The sequence below is a fragment of the Hemibagrus wyckioides genome, linkage group LG11 (genome assembly GCF_019097595.1).
Source record: "Hemibagrus wyckioides isolate EC202008001 linkage group LG11, SWU_Hwy_1.0, whole genome shotgun sequence".
Lineage (NCBI taxonomy): Eukaryota > Metazoa > Chordata > Actinopteri > Siluriformes > Bagridae > Hemibagrus > Hemibagrus wyckioides.
The window spans coordinates 32,613,352-32,638,281 of NC_080720.1; the positions used below are offsets into that span (position 1 = coordinate 32,613,352).

Here is a 24,930-nt window from a genome sequence, read left to right on the forward strand (position 1 = left end):
TTCCCAATTTTTGTTTAAAAACTCATTGTTCCCCAGGTAGACACCCAAGTATCTAAAACCACCTCTTTTCCATGCTAAGCCTCCTGGTAGTGATGGTTGCCCACCTTCCCACTCCCCAACTAAAATGGCTTCACTTTTAGCCCAGTTAACTTTGGCAGAGGATAAAATCTGAAAGTCATTTAAAATATCAGTTAAAACATTCACATCTTCTTGTGTGTTTATCATCACTACCAGATCGTCTGCATAAGCTGATAAACATATTGAGGCATTAGCGTGTGGAATATTAAAACCAGAGAGATTACTTCTTAACTTATTTAAAAGAGGTTTAATGGCTAGAGAGTACAACATTCCAGAGAGGGAACAGCCCTGCCTGCCTGAACCAGTCTGAAAATATCATCTGCACTGTACACCACATTACTCTGTTCTTCCTGAGAATCGAACATTAAAACCGAATCTGACATGCAGTCATCACTGTCCGATTCTCGTTCCTCCCCCTTTGTGTCTTTTTTTGCCTGTTTTTTCCCCTGTCCCTTACCTTGTTTCTTCCTTTTGTTAGGAACTTTAAAAACGGGCTCATCCACCATATCCACGTCTCCCCCGTCCCCCTGCACTGGTGTAGTGTCCAGTGTTTCTGGGCAGTCGCTCTGCACCTCCGTGCCTTCCTCTGCCAGCGCAGGCAGCTCCAGCACTGCTCCAGAACCCACTGAGCTCTTCTCAGTGGAGCACGGCTTCTCCCGGTCCGGTTGAGCTGAGCATGGCTCTTCCGCAGCCGGTTCGGCCGTGCATGGCTTTTCTGGGGCTGGTTTAGCTCCAGTGGGCTTCTGAGCTGCAGCCTGGGCTTGGGATTTACTTTCCTTCATGTCTGGTACAGCAGCAGCTCCGGGACCCTCAGCAGCCAGCCGAACCGTAGCCTCAGGGGGAACGACCCCAGCCGACTCAGCTGTGTCCTGCCCCGGTCGCTCAGAAACACCGGGGTCACTCTGCCTCTCGGGGCAGGCCCGAACAAGATGACCTGTTTTACCGCATTTGAAACACTTGATATCGGTATCAGAGGAAACAAAGATATTGTAGTCAAAGCCTTCAACTCTGAATTTAAAAACAGCATTCAGCTCTTCCACACCTTCTCTAAAAACCATGAAGACCATTCTCCTGAAGGACACCAAGTGCTTCACCAGTGGGGACTTACAGCCAAGGAGGATTCTCTTAATGGGGGAGACAATTCGCCCGTACCGAGACAGCTCTTTACATATAGCCTCGTCAGAGATAAAAGGAGGGACGTTGGACAACAAGACTTTCTTAGCTGGGGAACTGAGGGGAGAAACCAGTATTTGCTCATTATTAACAATGATGCCTTTCTGAATCAGATTTCTTACTTTCTCAACATTATTCAGAAACACCACAATGGCACTGTTCATTCTGGAGGCAGAGACAATGTTCTCATGCCCCACCACGTTACCGACTGCTAAACAACATTCTTCAACACTCACCGGACACACAACACGGACACCGTGCCGGACACACAACACGGACACCGTGCCGGACACACAACACGGACACCGTGCCGGACACACAACACGGACACCGTGCCGGCGAGACAAACTCTCACACAACCTCGCGGTCGGATCCGCCATAACCACGCTTCATCGACACGCTACTCATACACACCTGCACACACACACGCACACACACACTCACTCACACACACAAAGTTATTATTCGCACACACACTCACACAATAAGTATAGAAATATTCCGAGATCTTAAACGGAAAAAATGCACTTTAGTGCTGAAAAATTGGCAAAAAGCCAACCGCTCTCACGTGCTCCACACGCCACACTCGCCTCTCCGACCGCGCATGCGCAGAGAGAGAGAGAGAGAGAGAGAGAGAGGTAGATGTTGTGTATTTGTCCTTCCTGCCTTGACAGATGCCAAATATTTGAAGAAGATGTCAGAAAGGTGAAGACCATTTAAAATGATGCACTACTCATCTGTCTGTCTGTCTGTCTGTCTGTCTCTCTCTCTCTCTCTCTCTCTCTCTCTCTCTCTCTGTCTGTCTCTCTGTCGGTCTCCTCACTTCTTGGTGCCCTTCATTTCTCTCATCTCTCTATCAGTTCCTGATGGAAAGGTTATAGACTCGGGTAATAGCTGAGGAAAGAGAGCGTAACAAATGCATATAGATGGTAATGTCCTCTCTCTCTCTCTCTCTCTCTCTCTCTCTCTCTCTCTCTCTCTCTCTTTTCCTGCATTTTCTCTGTCAGTCTATCTCTCTCTTTCTCAGATTCTCTCTCTCTGTCTCTTTCCATCTCTCACTTTGTCTGTCGTTATCTCTGTCTATATCTTTCTCTTTTTCTGAGACTCTCTCTCTATCTCACACACTCATCCTCGACTAGCACCTCGCTCTCTCACTCTCTCTTGGTCTTTTTCAGGCATTTTCTGTTTCTATCTGTCTGTCTGTCTGTCTGTCTGTCTGTCTGTCTGTCTCTCTCTCTCTCTCTCTCTCAGGTTACACAGCAGTGTGAGTTGATTTTCTCAGCTCTGTGTTTGTACGTGTGACGGGAAATTTGTCACGATTTTCATTTCACGTGAATAAAATAATAAAGCTGGTGTAAAGGAAAGGTGTGGAGGGATTGAAGGAGCAGCTGACCAAACACTAGACTATTAATAATATTATAATATAATATTCAATATTATTCATTAATTTACCCTGACTCCGCCCCGTGTGTGTGTGTGTGTCACTCTCTTGAGCCAGTATTAGATCATGACCTCATGTGTGTGTAACTTAATTCTCATCATCCTGTGTGTGTGTCTGTGTGTGTGTGTGTGTGTGTGTGTGTGAGTGTGTGTTTAAGATCTGAACTTGACATTTTGTCTAAAAAGAAAATTTCCTGTGTGAATAATATAAATACGGCCTCAGACATTTATAATAAAAAGAGCAAATAGAAGAAAATATTAGTGTAGATCCTGTGGGAAATAATTGTGTGTGTGTGTGTGTGTGTGTTGCTACGTCTAGTCCTGTCAGTCACTGGACATCACATAAGGTAATGTGGTGTGTGTTTCTGCTTGTTTCTATGTGTGTGTGTTTGTGTGTGTGTGTGTGTGCGTGTGTGTGTTTGTGTTTGTGTGTGTGTTTGTGTGTGTGTGTGTTTGTGTGTGCTTCAATCAATGACACAATGATAAAGTGCTAGCTTCCTCTCCTATTTTTTTCTGATGATCATCTACCGTTCCGCTAGCAGCTTCACTATCTGTCTATCCCCACACACACACACACACACACACACACACACACACACACACACACACACACACACACACATCACCAGCCACTGGAACCACAGCAGCTGTTCCTCCATGCTCTTTTCCACCTCCTCTGGTTCTCTTGCTCACTCTGGTGTTGTGAGTCCTCCACGTTTCCGGTTCTGATCGATGTTCCTCGTGTCCTTCGTGTTCCTTCATGTCTGCCCCTCTGTCCCGTCTCAGGGACTCTGCGTCCGTCTGCAGGCACGGCGGGATCCTCCTGCCCCCTGCCGAGTCCGAGCTGCGGCCTGGCGCAGGATTGATCGTGTTTATGCGGGCGGCCGTGAGGGGGAATTAATCAGGCGAGAGACGCTTCTCGCGCATGAGCTCCGGTTCCAGATGGCCGCCGTGTTTTTAGCTAAGTGAAAGGTCAGAACCTGCTCTGAACACAAATCCGGGAGTCATGCTGGGATCCATGCTGTGTGTGTAAATCTCGGGGCAGAGGTTAAAGCTGTGAGGCGGATACAGGAAATATTCCTTACACAGTTCACGGATGTCTAAGAAACATGAAGAGATTTTTAAACAATAATTCGCTGTATGAGATGATTCGCTGAAATGATTCACTGATTCCTGACTCTCCACATGTACAGTTGCACACATGACTCACGAAGTTCGTAGATTTTTTTAACGTAAACCTGCATAAAATTCACCTTGAACTATTTAAAACCTTTTTGCGGTTTGCGATTGTGAAGAACGCAGCTGAAAATGAAAAGAATCACTCAGTAAACGAGTTGTTTCCACTGAAGACTGAATCATTTGGTAACAAACTGTGGTTATATGTTCAGTGTGTTCAATGGAAATCCTTTCACTCGTTCTGTTGTGTCTGTCTGTCCATCACTCTCTTCATCCATCTCTTTTTCTCCATCTATCTCTCTCCATCCGTCTCTCTTTCTGTCTGTCTGTCCTTCTGTCTGCCTTTCTCTCTTTCTGTGTATCTCTCTCTCTCTCTGGGTCATGATCGGTGCAGGTCTCTAATCCTCTGCCTCGCCTGTAATTGAGTTCATCCCGGAGCCGTTGCCAGTGACAGCACTCATGATTTGCTCAGTTACTCTGCTGTCATACACACACTCACACTCACACACACACACACACACACACACACACACACACAGAAAAATTTCCATCCACCATAATAAATATAGCCGATGTTATAAAAACATTTGAACATCAGATTTGCTTCTCAAGCAAGGTGTAAAAGTGGCAATGTGATAAATGTCCGCGGAAATACATTCCTGTCTCTGCATCAGCGTGTGTGTGTGTGTGTGTGTATGTGTGTGCACTTTGGGGGTGTTTGTGGCTTGATGGAAACACACAAAGTCATTTTTTCATATAGATTGTACAAAAGATTCATTATATATATTTATTCAATTATGAATCTTAATTAGCTAATTAATTAATTAATTGAATTAATTAAATGTCACACAGTTGAGCATAAGAAAGATTTTGTTAGATAAAGCGCTGCAAAGAAATATTTAAAAATTTCCTTTAATTCTTTTTTTAAAAAAATATATTATTCTTATTATCCTTATATTTTATTTTATTATTTTATTATTCTTTATTTTCCCAGTTTTTAATTTCTAGTTGAGTTTGTGATTTATTTATATATTTATGTGTCTCTGTTAGATAATCAGGGTGATTTTAATGGATTAGGAGCAGTAATGTGTCATAAGATGTTAATAAGCAGTTTATAAACGCCTCACAGCTCTGTGTGTGTTTGTGGAGTTCATTAGCTTTTTCTTCTCTGCAGTTAGTTTCACTTTAGTGACCTCAGCATGATGGGAATGAAGGTCAGGACGCATCTAATCCAGCGTGTGATGAGAGGAACGCGTTTTAAAGACGTCACACACACACACACACACACACACAGAGAGTAATATTTAATAATGACTCAGTGTGAGCTGATTCAAGTGCAATTTTCTGCTGCAGTCCAATCCACTGCTTAAAGACCACTGAGAGAGAGAGAGAGGGAGAGAGAGAGAGAGAGAGAGAGAGAGAGAGAGAAAGGGAGGGAGAGAGAGGGAGGGAGAGGGAGAGAGAGGGAGGGAGAGGGAGAGAGAGGGAGGGAGAGGGGAGGGGGGTAGAAATAAAGTGATGAAGTGATGACCTTCAAAACTTCTCTGGAGAAGGAAGGAAGTGGAATTAGGGAGAGGATTGTACAACTCTCTCTCTCTCTCTCCATTCCTTAATTGATTCACTCTCTTTTTGTTCCTTTCTTTAATTTTTTTTCTCATTTTCTTTTCATTTCTCCATTTGCACTTCTCTTTCACTCTGCCGTCTCTTTTTCATCTCACTCTTTTTACTCTCTCTCTCTCTCTCTCTCTCTCTCTCTCTCTCTCTCCCTCTCTCTCTCCATCCCTCTTTAATTTAGCAGGTGAATGCAATAACATCACCTCGGCCTCTCCGTGGAATTGGCTCCGTCTTGCCGAGGGACGAGAACGTCAACATCATTTGTTCTCCTCCAGCTCATGAGCAGAGTCGCGCTGCACTCTATTACACCACACAGGTTAAAGCAGAACATCCAGCGGCTTCCAACACACACACACACACTAACATACACACACACCAACACACACACACACCAACACACACACACACACTAACATACACACACACACACACACTAACATACACACACACCAACACACACACACACCAACACACACACACACTAACATACACACACACACACACACTAACATACACACACACCAACACACACACACACCAACACACACACACACTAACATACACACACACCAACACACACACACACCAACACACACCTCTAACATACACCACCAACATACACTAACACACACCAATAATACACACACTAACAGACACCAACACACATACACACACACTAACACACACCAACACACACACCACTAACACACAATAACACACACACACATCTCTAACACAAACACTACCAACACACACCACTAACACACACCTTTTACATACACCAACACAGACACCCCTCTAACATACACCAACAAACACACACCACTAACACACACACACCACTAACACACACCACTAACACACACCACTAACACACACCACCAACACACACCACCACTTACACAAACCACCAACAAACACACACCACTAACAAACACATACCACTAACACACACCTTTTACATACACCAACACAGACACCCCTCTAACATACACCAACAAACACACACCACTAACACACACACACCACTAACACACACACCACTAACACACATCAACAAACACACACCACCAACACACACCACCACTTACACAAACCACCAACAAACACACACCACTAACACACACCTTTTACATACACCAACACAGACACCCCTCTAACATACACCAACACACACACACCACTAACACACACACACCACTAACACACACACACCACTAACACACACCACTAACACACACACACCACTAACACACACACACCACTAACACACATCAACAAACACACACCACTAACACACACACACCACTAACACACATCAACAAACACACACCACCAACACACACCACCACTTACACAAACCACCAACAAACACACACCACTAACACACACCACTAACACACACCTTTTACATACACCAACACAGACACCCCTCTAACATACACCAACAAACACACACCACTAACACACACACACCACTAACACACACCACTAACACACACACACCACTAACACACACACACCACTAACACACATCAACAAACACACACCACCAACACACACCACCACTTACACAAACCACCAACAAACACACACCACTAACACACACCACCAACACACACCACCAACAAACGCACACCAACAAACACACACCACTAACACACACCACTAACACACACCACCAACACACACCACTAACACACACCACCAACAAACGCACACCAACAAACACACACCACTAACACACACCACCAACACACACCACCAACACACACCACTAACACACACCACCAACACACACCACCAACACACACCACTAACACACACCACCAACAAACGCACTCCAACAAACACACACCACTAACACACACCACCAACACACACCACCAACACACACCACTAACACACACCACCAACACACACCACCAACACACACCACTAACACACACCACCAACAAACGCACACCAACAAACACACACCACTAACACACACCACTAACACACACCACCAACACACACCACTAACACACACCACCAACAAACGCACACCAACAAACACACACCACTAACACACACCACCAACACACACCACCAACACACACCACTAACACACACCACCAACACACACCACCAACACACACCACTAACACACACCACCAACAAACGCACTCCAACAAACACACACCACTAACACACACCACCAACACACACCACCAACACACACCACTAACACACACCACCAACACACACCACCAACACACACCACTAACACACACCACCAACAAACGCACACCAACAAACACACACCACTAACACACACCACTAACACACACCACCAACACACACCACTAACACACACCACCAACAAACGCACACCAACAAACACACACCACTAACACACACCACCAACACACACCACCAACACACACCACTAACACACACCACCAACACACACCACCAACACACACCACTAACACACACCACCAACAAACGCACTCCAACAAACACACACCACTAACACACACCACCAACACACACCACCAACACACACCACTAACACACACCACCAACACACACCACCAACACACACCACTAACACACACCACCAACAAACGCACACCAACAAACACACACCACTAACACACACCACTAACACACACCACCAACACACACCACTAACACACACCACCAACAAACGCACACCAACAAACACACACCACTAACACACACCACCAACACACACCACCAACACACACCACTAACACACACCACCAACACACACCACCAACACACACCACCAACAAACGCACTCCAACAAACACACACCACCAACACACACCACCAACACACACCACCAACAAACGCACTCCAACAAACACACACCACCAACACACACCACCAACACACACCACCAACAAACACACACCACTAACACACACCACTAACACACACCACCAACACACACCACTAACACACACCACCAACACACACCACCAACACACACCACCAACAAACGCACACCAACAAACACACACCACTAACACACACCACCAACAAACACACACCAACACACACACCCCACTAACACACACCAATACACACACACCAGCACACACCAAATAAACATGAGTGTTGTGCTGAAGCGGAGTTTGGTGTTTGGTTCCTCTCACACCACAGCAGTGTTTTATTTATTGGGACACAACACACTTTTTATCCTTTTATAGTTACATGGTGGAACATCTGTTAAACACGTTCATGTTCATACTTTTAACAAAAAACCCCTTGAAGTCCACTGCATGTTTGCGGCGCCTGCAGTCAGCGTGCATGCGAGGAGACCCTGATCTGAACGTTCTGTAATTTCATATCTTAATTAAACCGCGACGGATAAATCAGTTTTATTTCAGCTAGCTTTCAGCAGCTTTAATGAGCACAGAGGGAGGCAATTAAGCCAAGGCTAGAAAACACAGAGCATTATGGGAGTGAAACACACATTAGCGCTACGCTGAATGTACAGAAAGCAGGCAGGCTGACCTTTTTCAGAGTGTGTGTTAAACAAATAACGGATAAGTGGAAGAACAACTGAACAAACTCGACGTTTGGTGCAGTGCTAATGGATACGCGCGTGTGTGTGGTGAGATTAGTAATGAACAGGTATTCAATTCAAGCAAAAAAACCCATCAAAATCAACACAACACTCTGTGTGTGTGTGTGTGTAGTGTTTGGAGGCGTGGAGTCCCGAGGTGTCCTGAGGAAGATCAGTGACATGCTGGAGGTCATCATGAAGAGGATGGAGACTCTGTCGAGGCTGGAGAACGCTAATGACTCGCGGCGTCTGGAGGAACTCAGCTCGGCCATCAGCAGGTAAAACCACCAAAAATTCAAAACTAAACTTTCGTCCTCAGGCAGAACAGGTTCTCACACATTATTTATTTATTTATTTATTTCAGGTTATTAAGGGTTATTACAGTTTATTACTGTAAATAAGGTTTATTCCAGGTTATTACAAGTTATTACACATTTATTTCTGGGTATTAATGTTATTACAAGTTATTACATGCTTATTTCAGGTAATTAAGAGTTATTACAGGTTATTACTGTATATTAAGGGTTATTACATGTGATTACCTATTATTACACATTTATCTCAGGTAATTAAGGGTTATTACTGTTTATTACACATTATTACAGGTTATTACACACACCACTAACACACACACTAACACAGACCTCTAGCACACACCACTAACACACCTCTAACACACACCTGTAACACACACCAACACACACTAACACACATTAATACATGCACCAACACACACACCACCAACACACACCACTAACACATACCACTAACACACATCACTAACACACACCACCAACACATACCAACATACAGGTCACTATCATAGACTGTATAAATATTGATGATTTTTGATCAGCATGTGAATGTTAAAATTCTACACTACAAATACCCCATAACAAAATGCCCCTCAAGCACAGACACCTATAACTAAATACCCCCTCAACCAGAAATCCATTCAAACTTTAGCACTTATGGGGGCCAAAAAAAAAAAAAAAACGGGGTTAATACCCCCCAACAGCAAAAGTCCTATACTTAAATACCCCCTCAACCACAAATACCCTTCTCACCCACTCAGCCTTTAGAACTTGGGGAGCAACTAAAAAAATCCAAACCAAAACCAAAAACCAAAACTACATACCACATCATGTGCCAAAAACCACATCACTAAATACCCCCCTAACTGCATAAATCCTTTACTAAAATACCCCTTCAACTGTGAAAACCTCATAACTAAAAATCCTTTCATTTACAAAAATAACCCTCCCAATGTAAAATACCCCCTCATGGGCAAATACCCAATAACTAAATACCCCCAACTTTAAAATAAAAAAACATCACTAAACACACCCCCAGCCATAGATACCCCTCCCAGCTAATTACCCACTAACGCCCAGCAAGCCCACAGTTAAACACTCTGTCATCGTTTAAACTTTTAATGATCTTTATTAATCTTCGGAACATTTTAAAGGCTCGTTAGTGCAGGTTCCTTTAGTAATTGCTCTTTTCAGGAGGATAACGATCAGTTTAAAAAAAAACAAAAAACTCAGACGTCCCTCAGACGTTTGGACGCGACTCTCCACTCTGCTTCTTAGCTGTAATCTAATTAAGCTTCTGAGTCCTGATAGTCTGGCACATGAGCCTGTATTTTCGCTTCAGAGGATATTTCCACCCCGCTGATATAATCAATCTCTCTCTCTCTCTTTTTCGGCAGCTGCTGAATATGACAAGGCGCTTGATTTGCTAATTTCCACTGTTGGCTGTTTTTCTCATTTCACATTTGTGTCAGTGAGTTTCACACTGCGCTAGCGGCAACACGGTCAATCTCGGGCCGCGCGATCGCTTGGTCCTGCAGCGATAAAGAGAATTCATCAGGAGGAGAAATTGATGGAATGAGAGAGAAAGGTGAAAAGTGGAAGAGCGCCGGAGCAGAGAATCAGGGAACATGTCAAACTTCCACGCAGTCTTTATTAACACCCGACGGCTCGAACCTTCAAAAATAAACCCGTCTGCATCGTGGAGTTCCTTTATCCCAGAAATATAGAATCACTCAACAATGTCTGGCTTCATTTCTGTTGTTTTTTTTTTAATGGACAACAGTCTGGATTGATAAGAAAGATTTATCTGACGTTTTAGCGCTGCTTCATTTTCCTGATCTCAAACTAACTGAACTGGATGAATTTTACACAGAATTTAAACCAAATACTCCTTATTACACAGTAATAAACAGAAATCAACAGTGGCCAACTGTTATAATCAGTTATAAAGTGAAGTATATGTCACAGAATACATAACTCAAGTGTAGCGGTAATAAACAGTAATTAACATCATTAAACATTTTATGCAGTAATAAATGTTATTAATGAGCAGTAAACGGTAATAAAGAGTTATAAACAGTAATAAACAGTGGTACGGAGTAATAAATAGTAAGAAACGATATGAAACAGTAATAACGGTATTAAATAGCAATAAACAGTAATAAAGTGTGATAAACGTACATTCATAAACAGTAATAACATTATTAAAGAGGAATAAACCCTAATAACAGTAATAAACAATATGAAACAGTAACAATTTACAGTAATAAACGTTATTAAAAAGCAATAAATAGTAAATGACAGTAATAAATATTATAATGAACAGAATAAAACAATAATAACACTATCAATGTGTAATGAACAGCAAAAAACAATATGAAACTGTAATAAATGGTATTAGAGAACAACAAATTGTTATAAAAATGTTATTAATGGTAATAAATGTAATATAAAATGTAATAAAAAAGAATAAATAAATGAAATAGTTATACAGTAATAAACAATACAAAATGTAATAAACAGTAATAAACAGCATTCAACTCTAATACTAATACTAACTAATACTAAGAGATGAATGACAGAGAGAGAGAGAGAGAGAGAGAGGGAGGGAGGGGGAGAGCGAGAGAGAGAGAGAGAGGGGGGGGAGCGAGAGAGAGACAGAGAGAGAGAGAGGGAGGGAGGGAGGGGGGAGAGTGAGAGAGAGAGAGAGAGAGAGGGAGGGTGGGGGGAGAGTGAGAGAGAGAGAGAGAGAGAGGGAGGGAGGGGGAGAGCGAGAGAGAGAGAGAGAGAGAGAGAGAGAGAGATGCAGGAGTTGTGATGATCATCTGAGCCGACACGCTGTTTGTGTTACGCTGCAGTGAGCTCTGATGTTCCAGATGATTCGCCCTCGGGGCAGGTGTAGGATAACAGACCATGTGTATAGAGAGTGGAGAGGATGAGATAGATAAGAGAGGAGGAACAGAGAGAGAGAGAGAAAGAGAGAGAGAGAGAGAGAGAGAGAGAGAGAGGTAGCTTTAAGGTGAGAGATGCTTTGAGAGTATACTCTCTCTCATCCTCAATTTTTCTTCCTTTCTTCCTCTAGGTACCTCTATCTATATCTACCTATATTTTTTTTCTATTTGTCTCTCTCTCTCTCTCTCTCTCTCTCTCTCTCTCTCTCTCTCTCTGACTCTTTTCCTCTCTCTCTCTCCCTCCCACACTCTCTCTCTCTTTCTCTCACCCCCCTCTCTCCCTCTCCCTCTCTCTCTCCCTCTCTCTCTCTCTCTCTCTCTCTGATAACTGAGGTGTGACTAAACACTTCACTTCAGGTCAGGAGAAAAAGCAGTTATTTATTTTTGTACCAATTCAACATAAAAGAGTAGAATGAAATGTTTTCACACATCCGTCACTTCCAGTAAAACTTTTTTTAGATTAGATCATTTAGATATTACCGTCAATACATTCTGTAAATCTGAGCAGGCAGCGACATTTAGCATTAAAGTTAGCATCAAAAACAGGAAACATCTGACTTTGCCGCCAGTACTGTTAGTCCTCACTGTTTTTTTATTTTTTTGTAGATGTAAAACATTTCTGCGTATATGAGCAGCTGATATGAATGTAAATGTAAATATTAATGTAAATGTAAATAACTGAAAAAAAAAACACAAATCTGGAAACAGCAAGAGCCTTTGTTACTCTTTTTTTTAACTTCCTGTTCCTGTCGCTTACATCTCTCTTTCGATGTAGATGCGTTTAATTCTTTCATTTCCTTAAAATGATATTTTTAAATCTTAATTAAATACAATCTAAATAATATAAAGGTTCCCATTTCTGTAAAAAACAATACAGTTACAAATGCGGGGGAGGTGCAAGATGGATAGATGAATGGATGGATGGATGGATAGATAGATAGATAGATAGATAGATAGATAGATAGATAGATAGATAGATAGATAGATAGATAGATAGATAGATAGATAGATAGATAGTTGTAGTCTCCTGACACTTGACAGTTAAAGATCAGATGTTAAGAGGAGTTGCCACGCCTCGGTGCTTTTTCTAAAAGGGTCCTTTGGGTTATGATGTGAAGCTTTAACCTTATTTCTGTTGAAGATCCAAATATTTTACAGAGGCAGACTGAGCGCACTCACACTCACGCTCCAGATCGCCATGACGACGTTTAGGAGTTACCATTTTACGTAAGGAGTAAAACCTCAGGGTGGTGATGTTGTAGGGAAATAACGGGAGATGTGACGGTGAGATGGAGCAGAGTTACTCTCATCTCCACAAAGCAAACAGCAAGTCTTTTATCTCTTTTATTCACTGATTGCCGTTTTTCTTTTCTTGAGTTAATTGAAGGTAATGTTTATTTGACATTAGCGCAGTTAGAAACAGTCCGTCTCCTACCAGCTTCTCTTCTCTCTCTTCATGTTCATGGAACAAAAAAAGGTTTGAACTCTGGTCTTTACACCGAACTGATACAAAACCCTGACACTGGAGACTCCTTCCATAAATAATCCAATCCAAAGCTTCACCAGCATTAAACAATAATAACAGCATTAAAGAGTAATAAACATGAATATATACATATATATATATATATATATATATATATTATGTACAGTAATAAACAGCAGAAAACAGTAATAACACTATTACAGTGTAATAAACAATAATAAACAAAACAATATGGAATAGTAATAAATGATATTAAAGAGCAATAAACAGTAATAAAAATGTAATAAACAGTACTTAACAGCAATAAATGTAACATAAAATGTAATAAATGATATAAAACAATATTCAGATAGATAGATAGATAGATAGATAGATAGATAGATAGATAGATAGATAGATAGACAACTTTATTGATCCCATGAGGGAAATACTGTAATTTGAAAAATATTGTTTATATAATTGAATAGTATAAAAACGGTAATTAACAGTAATAAAATGTAATATACAGTAATAAGCGATACAAAATGTAATAAATGGTAATAAACGGCATTCAACTCTAATACTAATACTAATAAAACTAAGTTGGTATTAAAGAGTAATAAACTGTATTGAAAAGTTAATAAACAGAATTGCGACAAGCTGTTCCTATAGCAACGATGACGCATTAACCTAAACCTGTGATGCGTAGCTGCACTACTGTCCGAGCCGCTGGTACAGAGAACGAATCTTCTGACCAATCAGGACGCGGAATCCAACAGCTCTGTGGAGGTCGTTTTTCACTCGTAACCTTTTCAGTGACTTACAGCTCATTATCTATAATCATTTTGAGCCCTTTGTGTCTGTGTGTGTGTGTGTGTGTGTGTGTGTGTGAGAAACAGATCGAGGCTTGGCTGCAGTCTGATTTCTCCATCTCACCCTAAACACTTCAATAATTTCTGTAACAGCTTTGTCGATTTCAGTGAGAGCAGCATGTTCACTCTGCGTCTTTAAGAAAGTCTGAAGTCAGCTTCTCTTCCTCTCGGGTCGATCAGTCACTGCTAGCAATGCTAAACACGATGCTGAGTGGCCACCCCCCACCCCAAACACACACACACACACACATAGCCCTGATTTAGTCATTCAGCTTCATCTTTCTTAGACATGGGCTAATTTTCGTGTGTTATCTAAGAAAAGGCTGATGAGAAATTAGCTTTTTTTTGTGCAGCTCATTTCACACCTAATCAAAAACTGCTGCTGATGCTAAACTAATTTTGCATACTGCCTGCACAGAGCTCCTTGAATAATAGTATGAGCGTCAGTAACATAATTCCGCAGCTAAAACTCCGGGAAATGACTCAAATAAATGTGCCGAACGAGCCATTAGCGTAAGTGTCTATATCTGTACCTGTATATGACAGTGGAAGATGCGGACACGTCGGATCAATGAGGCAGAACGTCGCTAAGTAGCGGAGAAGGAGACAAGGGTTGAATTTTTATGCCGGTGCTGTTAAACAGGTGGTTATGTGCATTATAAAAAGATTATGCGAGTTGTAAAAGTGCTACATGATTGCATTGTAAATCCTGTAATGGACGTTCTGTAGACTGCAGATGAGGACGGCGATTACCACATCCTCTTGAAGAGCAGCGAGGGAGGGCTAATCGTGCATGAGAACTAGCCAAATCCACTTAGCATGAAAAAAACAAAACCACTTAGCGATTAGCATGTTGTTTAGATTACATGATCAGATAATGTGTTTATAGCTCGCTGTAGTTGACCAAATCTGCTAAATATGCTCAAAAAAGTTGAAAAGTGGGAAAATATAAAAAGAAGTTATATTTCCAAATTCTGAATCAATTTTTATAGATCCTTTTTGTGCCGACGTCACAGTTACATCACAGCACTAACTGGAGGCAAAACAAGTGCAGAGTCGGCTACACAAGGAACGCAAATGTCATCTTGTGTTGTTGTGTGACAGAATCGTTGGGACTCTAATCCTAAGATTTATCGCATACCTGTTGCTACTGCTGGACAAAAAAACAGCTGTGGTCAAACTCAATAAAACGAGCGGACTGGACAGAAACAATCATCAAGAAATCTTGCGTTTGCAGCGCACACTTCATATTAGATAAGGTTAAAGAAACTATTGTTTGTCATTGGTATGGTTTATGGTTTGGTTACATGTCTAAATATGTCTTACGCATACCCACCTCATTAGAAATTGGCAGATAAATAAATGATTTCTCATGTAACGCTAACTTTTTAGCGTGTAAGTTAGCTAATGACCGGAGACTAAACAAAGGAAACTGTTTGTGTTATTTCCCTTTCTACAGTTGCCAGAAGTGCTGGGTTTTTCGATAGATTGGTGTAGATGACAGGTCACTCAACCGGAGGTCATCCTGTCACATCAAAAACAAACTAACGAAACTTGATAATTATCACTTGTGAAGCTGTCAGAGAACTCTTTCTGCCTCCACCTAAGCTCCACCCACAAAAAATGGTATATAAACGCAAGTGTTATGAATGAATTCGTCATGTGACCTTTTTTCCCTTTGGGAGTTTCTAATGAGGTTTCAGTAACAACATGCAGCATTTAAACCTCTCCACTTTATGCACATTAATGATGATAATCATGCAAAGAAACCAAAGAATCAAACTGATTAGCTTCTGAGGTTTCTTCACTTTTCTATCTAGGCATGAAAGGAAGAAAACTGTCTAGCAGTGAGTTTATTATAATATAGTTAAAGGATAAAAGGCTTGGTGTTGCAACTGTTTTCACGCTGAACTCGTGTCCATGTCCCGTAAAGTCTGAAGTCAGCGTCTCGTCCCCTCGGGGTGATCCATCACAGCCTGCATGCATCTGATAATCTCCTGGCTGTAAGAGCGAGCACACACCGCTGAGCAGAAGGAATGCTAATGAGAAAGATGCACTTTGCTGGATGCCATGCAAATGCATCCAAAGCGCTAACTCTGCCCCTTAGACTTAATCCAAGTGCTAACTCCGCCCCTTAGACTTAATCACTATTTATTCACTTTACATTCCAGATGGCTTCTAATTGACTTTCAGTCTAATCTCAGAGAAGGAGGCGTGGCCTCTCTGAGTCAGTCTCAGTGATAGAGATGTGACCTTTGCCAGTCACACCTAGTTAAGGAGGTGTGGCTTATTAGGAGGTGGGGCCATTTACCAGTCTTAATGAAGGAGGTGTGGTATCTATTTGTGTCATTCCCAGTAAAGGAGGTGTGGCCTCTGTTTTTATCAAAGTAAAGGAGATTGTAATCGATTAGTCTAAAAGAAGAAGGCGTGGCCTCTTGTTCTCTCAGTCCCAGTGAAGGAGGCGTGGCCTCTGAATTCGTCAGTTTTAATGAATGTGGAATGGCTTCTGTGTTTGTCTCAGTGAAGTATGAGTCTTAATGAGGCATGGCCTCTGTACCTGTCAGTCCCAGTGAAGGAGGCATGGCTAATGTGTGTCTGTCCCAGTGAAGGAGATGCGGCTTCTGTACCTATTAGTCCTAGTGAAGGACGTGTGGCCAATGTCTGTGTCAGTCCCAGTGAAGGGGACAAGGCTTCTGTTCCTGTCAGTCCCAGTGAAGGAGGAGTGGCCAGTGCCTGTGTCAGTCCCAGTGAAGGAGGCGTGGCTTCTGTAACTTTTAGTCCTAGTAAAGGACACATGGTCTTTGTACTTATCAGTCCTAGTAAAGGAGACGTGGTTTCTGTACCTGTTAGTCTTAGTGAAAAGGCGCGTGGCTAAAGTCGGTGTCAGTCCCAGTGAAGGAGATGTGGCCAATGCCTGTGTCAGTCCCAGTGAAGGAGGTGTGGCTACTGTAACTTTCAGTCCCAGTGAAGGAGGCGTGGCTACTGTAACTTTCAGTCCCAGTGAAGGAGGTGTGGCTAATGTGTGTCAGTCCCAGTGAAGGAGTTGTGGCTTCTCTAACTTCTCAGTCCCAGTGAAGGAAACATGGACTTTGTACTTCTCAGTCCCAGTGAAGGAGGTGTGGTCTCTGTTCCTGTCAGTCCCAGTGAAGGAGGTGTGGTCTCTGTTCCTGTCAGTCCCAGTGAAGGAGGTGTGGTCTCTGTTCCTGTCAGTCCCAGTGAAGGAGGTGTGGTCTCTGTTCCTGTCAGTCCCAGTGAAGGTGGTGTGGTCTCTGTTCCTGTCAGTCCCAGTGAAGGAGGTGTGGTCTCTGTTCCTGTCAGTCCCAGTGAAGGAGGTGTGGTCTCTGTTCCTGTCAGTCCCAGTGAAGGAGGTGTGGTCTCTGTTCCTGTCAGTCCCAGTGAAGGTGGTGTGGTCTCTGTTCCTGTCAGTCCCAGTGAAGGAGGTGTGGTCTCTGTTCCTGTCAGTCCCAGTGAAGGAGGTGTGGTCTCTGTTCCTGTCAGTCCCAGTGAAGGTGGTGTGGTCTCTGTTCCTGTCAGTCCCAGTGAAGGTGGTGTGGTTTCTGCATTGTGCTAAAATGAACTAAATAATCAGTGGTTTAAGTCACTTTGTCTTTCCTAATTTGTGTTGTTCCTGGTTCTACATTTTTCATTCTTTCGGCTGTAAATTAAAAAGATCAAGTGTTCAGCTGTTGTTGATGTAACTGTGGCTACGTTTAGCTTGTTCTCAACTGCTGTCTGTTTATTACATCTTTTACCCTTTCACGCACACTGACTTCAGTGGGCCCCTTCGCTGTGTGTGTGTGTATGTGCGCGTGTGTGTGCGCATGTGTGTGCGTGCGTGTTACAGTCGTACCTCCTGCTTTTAATGACCCAAACTCCGCTCCCTCGGCTCTGTATCTCCATGAGCCGTAATGTGTAGGGAAACGCTCTCAGCTCTGAGACTAAATAGTATTGACGGGCTTCAGGATTTTTCTATTTCACGCTCCATCCAAGTGCCTCGCAATTAGAGCGTCTAGTGCCTGTTAACACTTCCCGATAGATTCACAGAGACGCCGAGGGAGAGGAAGACAGAGATGATCATATAGTGCATTCAAATGGAACTCATGAAATTGGTGCTTTCGACATGGAAAGGCAAAAACACGACGCGACACTCGCACCACTCGCCAACTAGCGAAAGCTGTGAGAGCGCTGTTGCTAGGCGACCAGGGAGCACAGCCGCCAAGCACGGGCTAGCTTTCGCATACGATTTAAGTCGGTTTCAGGGACGACGTGAAGCCACAGGGACTGTAAAAATATCAGGAAATGATCAGGAACATCGGCGGCTCTCTCAGACGTGTCGTTAAATCACTGATAAAACGCTTCACTTGAGAGACATTCAGCCGTAATTGATTAGCAATTGTTTTTTTTAACATAATGACATGAAATTGAATTCTTCATCACAATATTTACACTCAGAGATTTAATCCAGGGTGAATTTATTGTTCTGAATTTTTTTTTTACCTCAGAATTAAACCCTGATGTAGAATCTTCTAGAAAAAACACAGAGTCAGATTTGCCTGTAGCGTTACTCTGAGTGACTGCAAAATCAGTGTGTTTTTAATAGTTTTAACATTGATAATTGTCTCTCTCTCTCTCTTTCTGTGTGTGTGTGTGTTTGTGTGTGTCCTGTGTGTGTCAGGATTCAGCCAGCAGGACTGGTAGAGAGAATTCAGGCCATTGCCCAAAACGTGTCGAACATGGCAGTGCGAGTGGAGCAGATTCTTCAGAACAGCATGGCAGCATCAAGAGGTGATGTTCTGTACACACACACACACACATCACACTTTTTATTCCTGTCTTCACGAGGACCTTCCATTAATATCCGTAATGATTCTTATAGTTAGCTAACGCTATAAATATTTTGGCTAATTTATTATTTTTTATGACGATAAATATGATGAAAATGTCGGGGTTTTTTTTTGTGAGGACCAGGTAATTATGATTACACACACACACACACACACACACAAACACGCGCACACACACACACACACAAAGACACGCGCACACACACACACAAACACACAAGCTAGGTGATAGATGACCAGCTTCACATTTTTCTGGGGCTTGGTGTGTCGCAGACCTTGCTGTGGTGATCATGATTAAATTACTGTAGCTACACACACACACACACACACACACACACACACACACACACACACACCAGTATCCCCGCCTGAAGAGATGTAACATCACTATTAAGTAGATATGGAAATAATGTCCAGAAAAATGAGTCCAAAAATGTCTTTTTAATGACTTTAGCATAAAACAGGCCATGCGTTATTATTATTATTATTATTATTATTATTATTATTATTATTATGTTGTTGTTGTTGTTGTTGTTTGTTTTTGTGTTTAATATATCGAACGTCAGCCATTTTGAATTTTTACACACTGTGTAGAATGTTGAAGAGAGTTGCTAGTTTTCCGGATTTCACTCCTTTCTCTCGTTAACACACAGCTTTCCACTACTTCAACTTTCATTAAGTCGCTTTCCTTCGTTAGGTTAGCTAGCATTCACTAGATTAGCTTTAATTAGCTATGCTAGCTTTCAGCTTGCATACATTACATCAGATCAGTTTTGTTTCATCTGCTAGATTTTCTAGATTCGCTAATTTTTTCTTGACTCAATACATTTGCTTTCTTATGCTAGGTTAGCATCATTTGTTTGCAAGCTTAGCATTCACTCATTAGGTTAGGTAGCATGTGTTTCAGTTGCTAGTTCAGCTTTCAGTTGCAAGGTTAGCTTTCTGTTACTAGTTTAGCTTTCAGTTGCTAGTTTAGTTTTCAGTTGCAAGGTTAGCTTTTTTTTTAGTAGTTTAGCTTTCAGTTGCTAGTTTAGCTTTCATTTGCTAGTTTTGCATTTAGTTTCTAGTTTAGCTTTCTGTTACTAGTTGCTAGGTTAGCTCTCCTTCTCCAGATCATTTAAACTCAAAGAAACCGTACAAATCTGTTCTTTTTTATAAAACTTTGAATCTCCTGGTTTTTTTTCTAACAAAGCATTTAAAGGTAATGTTTTTACTGACGGCTTCATTGCTAGCTTAGCTTCCTCCTGATAGATGAGTTTCCATGCTAGATTAACTTACTCCTTAAATTAGCTTCCTCTCATTATAAGTTCTCTCTTTAACTGATTATTTTCTACACTTTTAACAAAATGCTTGCTTTCGGAATGGAACTTCTGCTTTTCCTTTTTTGACTCTTTTAAAGCTAAGAAGCCTTGACTATCCACAGAACCCCCGATTCTCACCACAAGACTCACAATGACATGTTCTGATGCTGCTGTGGATTTCATTTATTAAAAAATAAAAAGGATCATTTCTCAATATAACAGGTGTTCAAACACGGCAGGATAATTTCAGGAAGACAGACGATCAGAAACGATGCACCGCGCTTCCGTGTGACGCGTAACGTCCGGCGTGTTGTTTGGGAAATTCTGGGAAGTGGGATTTATAAGCGGGAGACGGTCAGCACTAAAGCTGAATTAGAGCGAGTCTGTTCAGTATCGAGTCTCTCAGGACAGATTTAAAGCCTACTTTTAATTCACATTTGCATTTTATTGCCCCCTGAGACGTATCGATTTAACCTGCATCCACCGTCCTGACCTAATCGCACTATAAACATCCTCCAGCTCTGTTGGTGAATGTAAATAACACTCAGACTAGTTAAGCTCTCAGTTACTAGTTTAGCTTTCTGTTGTTAGTTTAGCTTTTTTTTGCTAGTTTAGCTTTCTGCTTTCTAGTTAAGTTTTCAGTTGCTAGGTTAGCTCTCAGTTACTAGGTTAGCTTTCTATTACTAGTTTAGCTTCTAGTTGCTAGGCTAGCTCGCAGTTACTAGTTTATCTTTCTGTTACTAGGTTAGCTTTAAGTTGCTAGGTTAGCTTTCTCTTACTAGTTAGCTTTCAGTTGTTAGTTTAGCTTTCATCAGTTGCTAGGTTAGCTTTCATTTGCTATCTTAGCTTTCAGTTGCTAGGTTAGCTTTCAGTTGCTAGGTTAGCTTTCAGTTGCTATCTTAGCTTTCAGTTGCTAGTTTAGCTTTCTATTACCGTATTGTCCCGAATATAAGACGTCCCTGATTATAAGACGACCCTCCCTTTTCAAAAAGTACCTTTTGGAAAAATGCATTTTGAAGACCAACTCTTGTCTTTTATAAAGAAAATGCTTTAATTTGAAAATAATTTTCATCTGGCATAACATATAACCTGCAGTCCATCTGGATTTAATAACAGTTAGGCTGTGCATCTCATTGTGAAAAAATACATAGCCTACCAATATTTCATTAACAGTAGAAGTCTGCCTCAGAGAGAAAAATAACAGGTGTGATTGGATAACAAAGTGTAATTAATAATAGTGCAATAAACATACTGCAACAAACAGTACAGCAATAATCAGAAGTGCAATGAACTGTTTTATCTTGCCAAACTTGGCTCCTCAAACCATCATGTCATTCCTGTCAGTCAGTCTATACCACAAGCTCAGTCTCCATCCAGCCTTTTTTTCTGAGCACGAACAATAATTTCAGCAGGTATTGCCTCTTTGGGTACCGTCTTGCACTTTAAAATCACGTACGGGGGAAGTTTGGTCCCGTCAGTGAAACACGCTAGCATGACAGTCCTATTTTTGCGGGTGTATTGACGTGTAAAAGTCTAGAGATCGAATATAGGACGACATTGTTTACTGAGGTGCATTTCCATGAAAAAAATATCGTCTTATATTCGGAACAATACTAGGTTAGCTTTCAGTTGCTAGGTTAGCTTTCTGCTACATCTGTATTCACTCAAGACGTATTTGTATATATATTTTTTCCTTTCAGGGAACTCCTCTGAACCTTCAAGGATTTTAGCGTTATGAAACGTCCTTCAGGAGAAAGCGTGCCTTTAAAACTCAATACAGGTGCATAAAGAGTGCTGGAGCATTTTAATGAAACTTTTATACCATGCTTTTAAGAACAACATCCTGCTTCTATTTTCTGACAGTGAACCAGAAGGAACTTCCTGGAAATTCTGTTCATGTCACTTTACCTTGTTACAGAATGAAATGTGAAATCTATAAGAGTTGATGAGGAAACTGGAAGAGCTTGAGATGGATTGAAGCAGAGAAATCAATAGTTATCAAAATACCCAGGCATCGAAGAAGAAATGCCGGTTTATTAACCGAGGAAAATGTATTGAATGAAACAATAAATATCGGAGATGTTACGGGAAAATAATCGAGAGTTCTTTCCCCTCATACACCACAACCATTTGTGAACAATTCACTTCTTACTTTAAATTCCTTTATGCTAACGTTTAATGTTGTGGAACGAGCGTATAACAAGCTGTTCTCGCTTACATTATAGCAGCTATAAACGGACATTCCCTCTTTTTCTCTCTTGTAAAATTAATAAGACAAAAAAAACAGCTTCCGTGTCATAGAGAAATTGCAAAGTGATTGTAAACTTCGTCATAAAACAAAGCACCAACACTGGAGACTCCTTCCATGAAAGTGTAAAAACGTCTGGTTGGGAAATGTTCCTGTTAACTAGCCGTTGCTATAGAAACGATAACCTTACAGCTGCGCAGTTCCTAGAGAATCGATCACACTCTCGCTATCTGAATCTCTATTTCTGTAAACAGAACTCTTCTCAAATAAAGACGCTCGTGTCCAAACACGTAAACAGTGTAGAGTGACCGCGAGATTCTAGTTTTAGTTTAGCTTTCTGTTACTAGTTTAGCTTTCAGTTGATAGGTTAGCGTTAACAGTGTAGAGTGACCTCAAGTTTCCCAGTCGGCTTTATTTAAACAAACAAAAAAATGCTGCAGACTCAAAAAAGTCGTGTCAAAGCGTGTAATTAAAGCGTGTGTTCTTCTGATCGACCCCGGGGGCGGCGCTCGTGACGTTCAGAAAATTGCTAACGTAACAAACGTTCTTCATTAGGTGTGATCTGTATACAGCCAAAAGCTTGCTTAAAGTCCCAGGGAGTGTGTCTAAGCCAAGATGAGCGTTGAGCAGACGGAATTCGCTAGAAGGAATTTGGCTGCATGCTAATTCGCGTCATTTATGAAGATGTCACAACGGCACGGAGACGAGCAGCGTTTAATAACCGACAAGTCGCATAAATAAATTGTGAGGAGTTTGTAGGGCTGTGTTTCGAATGTTAAACAGCACACACACACACACACACAGCCTCATACACCATACGCTCTAGTGTAGGAGGTCCCTTTAGAGCATTTACAGCTTCACTGAGCGAGCAGCCGGCTCTGCACTCCTCCTCCTCCTCCTCTTCCTCATCCTCCTCCTCCGCTCCGGATCATAGATGCTGGAGATTGATGAAGCTGATGAAGCTGAAGATCTTTACTGCTCCTGCTGCTGCCTCCATTTGGTTAATGAGACACTGATAGATCTGAGACCGATCCAATCCTTTTAAATTCCGATCCCAAGTTCATTCCAACAAAGACTGACCAATCAGGCAAGGCTACCTCATCCTTCTGCCCTTCCTCACTGCTGTAACAAGATGCTGATGTACTTTGTTCTGCAGCTCGGTGTTTCACAGAGATTCCTGAATATTAATTCTTTGTTATAAAAAGCTTAACCTCCTTTAACCTCCTCGATGTCATGTTTCATTTTTGCAGTTGTGAGAGATGGAACGTCGAGTCAGTGTGAAGTTCCCAGAGACTCGAAATACCCCGACTGCGCTAGCAAAGTGGATGTGAGTACACACACACACACACACACACACAAACACACATACACACATAGTGCCCCTTGAAGGAACAACTTTACATCCAGCATTATTCTGCTTACTGATATCAAATAACAAAAAACAGAGTTATAAATGTGTAATAAAGGTGTAATAACATAAATGCTGGAGAATTCTTGGTCAGAAGGTAATTTATTTTCTGTTTTTTTTTTCTGTAATAAATGCTCATTCACAGATCATTCTATTTTTTATAGATTTTTTAAATTGTTGACACGGTTGCAGCACTGGGATGTTAATTGTACACATCTGGAAGGAGTCTCCAGTGTCAGTGCTGTGTAACGGTCAGATGTTTGCGCTGTCATGGTAACATGACGAGTTTGTGTATTAGCACAGCATTAAATGTAGCTATAAATGGATAAAAACAGACAGTGTGTTCTTTAATACAGGGTTTTAACAGTAACTCTGCTTTGTTGATTATTTTCCTCTAACAGCGCGACACACCATGGTTGTAATCATTGCTTTTTTTTATATATCTTCTCTCGTCTCCTGGTCA

General features: G+C 41.7%; 1 protein-coding gene across 1 annotated transcript in view; it reads left to right on the plus strand.

Moving 5' to 3' along the window:
- LOC131361306 (alpha-1,6-mannosylglycoprotein 6-beta-N-acetylglucosaminyltransferase B-like) overlaps positions 1-24,930 on the plus strand; it is a 104,853-nt gene that overhangs the window by 27,127 nt on the left and 52,796 nt on the right. Inside the window, exons 3-5 of the mRNA XM_058402347.1 lie at positions 9,198-9,342; positions 19,342-19,451; positions 24,310-24,386. Of these exons, the coding sequence (XP_058258330.1) occupies positions 9,198-9,342; positions 19,342-19,451; positions 24,310-24,386 (332 nt within the window). The remainder of the gene's footprint in view (positions 1-9,197; positions 9,343-19,341; positions 19,452-24,309; positions 24,387-24,930) is intronic.